The 5960-nt window shown below is 38.4% G+C and overlaps 1 protein-coding gene across 1 annotated transcript; it reads right to left on the reverse strand.

Moving 5' to 3' along the window:
* Window positions 1-1156: 1156 nt before the first annotated feature.
* LOC102416015 (olfactory receptor 8H3-like) lies at window positions 1157-2086 on the reverse strand. The gene has a single exon (XM_025266322.3). The coding sequence runs from the start codon at window positions 2084-2086 to the stop codon at window positions 1157-1159; it is 930 nt and encodes a 309-aa protein (XP_025122107.3).
* Window positions 2087-5960: the final 3874 nt, after the last annotated feature.

A 5960-nucleotide genomic window follows, 5' to 3' on the forward strand; every position in this document is an offset into this window, starting at 1 on the left:
TGATAATAGCATTTCTTTGTAAGGCCTTAAATGCTTTACGTCAATTGTGTGGTATAATACCTACAATAACACTATAGATCTGGAATTATTACTTACTTGGTGAGGTTGAGGAAACGAGTCCAAAAGTTTCAGTGATTTTTTCAAATGTTATAGAGCTACAAGGGTTGCAATCAAGAATGGAAATTCTGTAATGGATAGTTCCAAAGCAAGTGCTACTAATCACTCTGTTGTATTGCTTCTCCACAAAGTACATGAAATAATTTCTAAAAGTGTTTTTACTGTTCCTAAAATGGACCTTTTTTCATAATAAAATTCTCTAAATTTGTATGATACTGTTTAAAAGATAATAACCATAAGTCATCATTCTGCAAATCAGTTGTCCTTAAAAGAACACCATGAATTTAGCATGTTTCAACATTTAAAATTATTTTCTTATGGCATATTCCAGGAAAAGGGCTTCCCGTGGCTCAAGGTTACAATTTGTTGCCAATGCAAGAGATGTAGAGGATGCATGGTTCAATCCCTGGGTTGGGAAGATCCCTTGGAGTAGAAAATGACAACCCATTTCCATATTCTTGCCTGGAATATTCTGTGGACAGAGGAGCCTGGTGGGCTATGGTCCGTGGGGTCACAAAGAGTCAAACACGACTGAGCATGACCAAAGTGCCAGGAAATGCCCAAGATCATATTAGATCAAGCAAATAATCGTTCAAAAAGAAAGCAAATAAATAAATAGTTCAGTTTGTTTCTGGAAAGAGAAAAAAGGGGAATAAAATACAGATAAGAAAAAAAAAAAAAAACTTGTGAGCATGAACACTTACCTTCAATGCTATTTTAATTGTTCAGAACACTTTACCTGGGCTTCCCTCATAGCTCAGTTGGTAAAGAATCAGCCTTCAATGCAGACGATCCCGGTTTGATTCAGGGGTCTGGAAGATCCCCTGGAGAAGGGACAGGTTACCCACTCAGGTATTCTTGGGCTTCCCTTGTGGCTTAGCTGGTAAAGAATCTGCCTGAAATGTAGGAGACCCAAATTCGATCTCTGAATTAGGAAGATTCCCTGGAGATGGGAAAGGCTCCCCACTTCAGGCCTGGAGGATTCCATGGACTGTATAGTCCATGGGGTCACAAAGAATTGGACACGACTGAGCGACTTTCATTTCATCTTCTGCATGACTCTACTGAAAGCATTTTTTACTTCCTTGTTTCGAAGACTGTATATGAGTGGATTCAGCATGGGGATGACAATAGTGTAAAAAACAGAAGCTATCTGATCCTTTCCCAAGGAGTAGGATTTACTTGGTTTTAAGTAAGTAAAAATCATAGTGCCGTAAAAGATGGTGACCCCCAGAAGATGTGATGCACAGGTAGAGAAAACTTTTTGCTTACTAGAAGTGGAAGTAATTTTGAGGATAGTAGACATGATGGAGACATAGGACACTGCTATTGTAAGAAGAGACAGCACTAGGCTAGAGCCAGCAAAAGTGGATATGATGATTTCTATGTCATGTGTGTCAGTGCAGGACAAGGCTAAAATTGGGGATAGATCACAGAAAAAGTGAAAGATTATATTGGATTTGCAGAAATGCAATCTGCTCATACAAAGTCCATTAACAAAAGAGTCCATAAAGCCAATCAAATAACATCCGAAGACTAGGGACCAGCAGCGTCTGGTGTACATGACAATCGGGTAATGCAGAGGGTTGCAGATAGCTACATAGCGATCATAGGCCATGGAGGAGAGAAGGAAACATTCAGTGGCACCCAAGAATATAAAGCAACTCATCTGGATGAAGCAGTTCGGGTACGAAATGTTCTTGCTGGAATTCAGTAAATTTTCTAAGGTTTTAGGGGTGATGACACTTGAGTAACTGAGGTCAAGAAATGACAAGTGACTGAGGAAAAAATACATAGGTGTGTGAAGCCGGGAATCCAGGTAGATTAGCAGGATCATCCCCACATTCCCCAGCACAGTGATCAGGTATATCAGGAGAAAGAGGGTGAAGAGGACCAGCCGGATCTCTTCAGAGTCTGTCAGTCCCGTGAGGATGAAGTCAGACACCTGTGTGATATTCCTTCTGCCCATAGTGTTCAAATGCTCCAAACTGTTGAGAAATCAAAGTTGATATTCAGCAGGAATTACTTAAAAAATTAAAAAAAAAATTACTTTGTGTATGTATAATGACATCACTTATTTATATTAATTTAGTGTTCCCATGAAATGATGATAAGGAGGTGTGTATAGTGTATGCAGAGACAAAAACTTATTTTGATTTCCAAATATAAAAATAGGTGTGAGTTGACATTTGGATATATTATAAAAAAAAAAAAACAAACTAATTCATTGAAGAATTAGAATAAGCCTGATATGCTCCTAAATGCTCCTGTTAAGGCATTTAATTAATGCATTTCATGAGATTTTTATATCATAATTAGTACTGTTTTAGCCATATTTTTCTGATGAGACAAGTGCACAAATAATTTAATTAACTTGTCCAGATACAGAACTACTAAATTTTGAACCTGCAATTCCACCTCCATAGATTGACTCTAGAGAGCTTGTTCATAAGACCTTGTGTGTGTGTGCTCAGGCATGTCCGACTCTTTGCAAACCCCATGCACTCTAGCCCTCCAGGCTCTTCTGTCCATGGAATTTCCAGGCAAGAATACTGGAGTGGGTTGCCGTATCCTCCTCCAGTATATCTTCCCCACTCAGAGATCAAACCCATGTCTCTTGCATAGCAGGAAGATTCTTTACCACTACACCACACCATAATACCATACTCCTATTTATAATTAATTTCAACAAAACCAAGAGTAAACTGCTAGCTATATAATAAAGAATGATAAAAGAAAATTTTAATGTACCATGTTTTGTTCTTTCATTTCAAATACTGTTTAATGTTAATGACAAGTATCCAAACTTAGTGGACTTTAATAGGGTGTATTAAAATGATAGGCCATATGTTAGTACTAATTTCCAAAATATATGATATTTTTCTAACCTGACCAGTGAAAATCAAATTTCTTCCAAAATTATATTTCTAAAAATGCAAATGACTTGTAGACCCTGATCATATCAACTCTGTACTTCTCCTTCCACACATCCTGACACTTTTTTAATAAGGTCTAAAAGATATCTGCATGCATATTCTGCTGATAAAGTTCCCATTTTATTGGATCCTACCTAAAACCTTCCAAATTTGAGAATGATACTTACTTTCAGCCAAGTTGGTGAAAAAATACTTTCTTCCAATATTTTCTCTCTAGAAGTATGTCAAACTCCCATTTTTCTCACAAATAACACATAAGACCATTTGAGTTGAAAATTTCTATAATGCAATATTTGTTTTCTTTGAGATAAGTTCTTTTAAATGTTAGTGCATTCATTTTGTTTTATTCTGAGGCAAAAATAAATCAAATGAAGTTTTGTTCAACTCCTGATCATGCATAAAATTTGTCAGGAAGTTATGTCTAGAATGAGTATCAGGGATCAACTGTGTACATAGATGTAAGTGGAGCACCATATCTCTTGCCTCTCATCCTGATGACTCCAGGCTACCTCATATTCTGGAGACTGTTGACAATGCAAACTGGTCATCTCTGTGGACCAATTTCCAAGCAAGATTACTTGGCATGTCTCCAAGGACAAAAGTTCAAGTACTAAACGCTGCTATGCTAAGTTCTAACTAATTTTTTCCCTTAGAAGCCACACAGTGAAGAGCCTAATGCTGTGGCCTTCCAACGTGATGCTCTAAATCTATGCCTGCTTTGGTAGAGAAACTATTTTTAGAGAAATACTTTCTTATTCTGTGATTGAAACTATCAGGGATGGAATGATGCATTTTTTACAATGAAACTTTTATGCTTAAATTGTGCCAATATTATAGGAGTGGACTTCCCAGGTGACACTAGTGGTAAAGAATCTGCTTCCAGTGCAGGAGACATAAGAGACACGGCTTCAATTCCTGGCCTGGGAAGATGACAACCCACGCTAGTATTCTGGCCTATTGAAGCCCATGGACAGAAGAGCCTGGTGGGCTGTAGTCCTTAGTGTTGAAAAGAGCTGGACACAAAAGAAGCGACTTAGCACACATGCATTATAGTAGTAAATATGTACGTTGGAAAAAAAAAAGTCAATATAATAAAATTCAAAGAACAATATGAAATAATCAGAATTAATTTAACATTTTGATTAAAGTTTCCCAATTATATTTTTCTTCATAAAATGCTTATTTGTAGACCTCTAGATTTGCAATAAAGGACAAAAATGGTATGGACCTAACAGAAGCAGAAGATATTAAGAAGAGGTGGCAAGAATACACAGAAGAACTGTACAAAAAGATCATCATGACCCATATAATCACGATAGTGTGACCATTCACCTAGAGCCAGACATCCTGGAATGTGGGTCAAGTAGGCCTTAGGAAGCATCACTATGAACAAAGCTAGTGGAGGTGATGGAATTCCAATTGACCTATTTCAAATCCCTGAAGATGATGCTGTTAAAGTGCTGCACTCAATATGCCAGCAAATCTGGAAAGCTCAGCAGTTGCCACAGGGATGGAGAAGGTCCGCTTTCATTCCAATCCCAAACAAAGGCAATGCTAGAGAATGTTCAAGCTACCACACAATTGCACTCATCTCACACACTAGTAAAGTAATGCTCAAACTTTTCCAAGCCAGGCTTCAGCAATACATGGACTGTGAACTTCCAGATATTCAAGCTGGTTTTAGAAAAGGCAGAGGAACCAGAGATCAAATTGCCAACATCTGCTTGATCATCAAAAAAGCAAGAGAGTTCCAGAAAAAACATCTATTTCTGCTTTATTGACTATGCCAAAGCCTCTGACTGTGTGGATCATAATAAAGTGTGGAAAATTCTGAAAGAGATGGGAATACCAGACCACCTGACCTGCCTCTTGAGAAACCTATATGCAGGTCAGGAAGCAACAGTTAGAACTGGACATGGAACAACAGACTTGTTCCAAATAGGAAAAGGAATACGTCAATGCTATATATTGTCACCCTGCTTATTTAACTTATATACAGAGTGCCGGGGTCCAGCCCCGGCTGATCCAGGGTATTCGAAGGGGAGACGGTGTCGGCGACTATTTACATATTCATCAAAGATATAAACAGTAATAGAATGAGGATAGCTCAGTAGGAAAATTCAGTGGAGAAAAGAGGCTGAGTAGCTTGGTTTACGCGGGAGACCAATAAAACTTCAATACAAGAAGTTTGCACCACTTACGTAGGCCGCAGGCGTCCTTCTGTTCTCCCGAAGGAGAGGAGACACTGAGGCCTCCCGGGTGGGATCTTAGAAGCCCAGGCATAATTAGTAAGCATGGCGGGTTCCGTGCTCCAGATGGAGACTCAGCCAGAGCTTGAGAGAGAGAGAGACATAGGGAGACCAGTATTTCGAGGAACTGATCCCAATTCTTTATTTTCCAGAGTCTGTTTTTAATACACTGATATGTTATACAAAAGTCACGTGGGGACAGCAATCCTGACTTTTATTAAAGTCAGGTGCTTCATACAAATGTATACAGAGGTCTTAGGGGTGTTACATCATCTTCTGGCCAGGGGGGCCTGCTGACAATTTATGACCCTCTCCTTGTGACAGTGGTCAGTCAACCAGAACACTTTTTTCTCCAAGGGTGATTATTCTTAAAACAGACGCCACCCAAATAAAGTTACATTCCTATAGGGTGAGGGTGTAGTGGGTTTTACTTAAGGAAAGAATTTACTTAGTCTAAGGTCTAATGTGATTTATATCAAAGGTTAATACTTATTTCTTCTATATATTCATTAATGTGTATAAGGGCAGGGGATGTGGAGACTTAGCTGTAAACATTGGCTCAACAAATGAAAAACCCTTCACCAATACAATTTCTAATCAGCCCATTATACTTATACTAATAGTTTTCTAACTTCTCTAAAGAACCTGTTTTTAGAAG

This window comes from Bubalus bubalis, chromosome 16, assembly GCF_019923935.1.
Source record: "Bubalus bubalis isolate 160015118507 breed Murrah chromosome 16, NDDB_SH_1, whole genome shotgun sequence".
In the NCBI taxonomy this organism is placed as follows: Eukaryota; Metazoa; Chordata; class Mammalia; order Artiodactyla; family Bovidae; genus Bubalus; species Bubalus bubalis.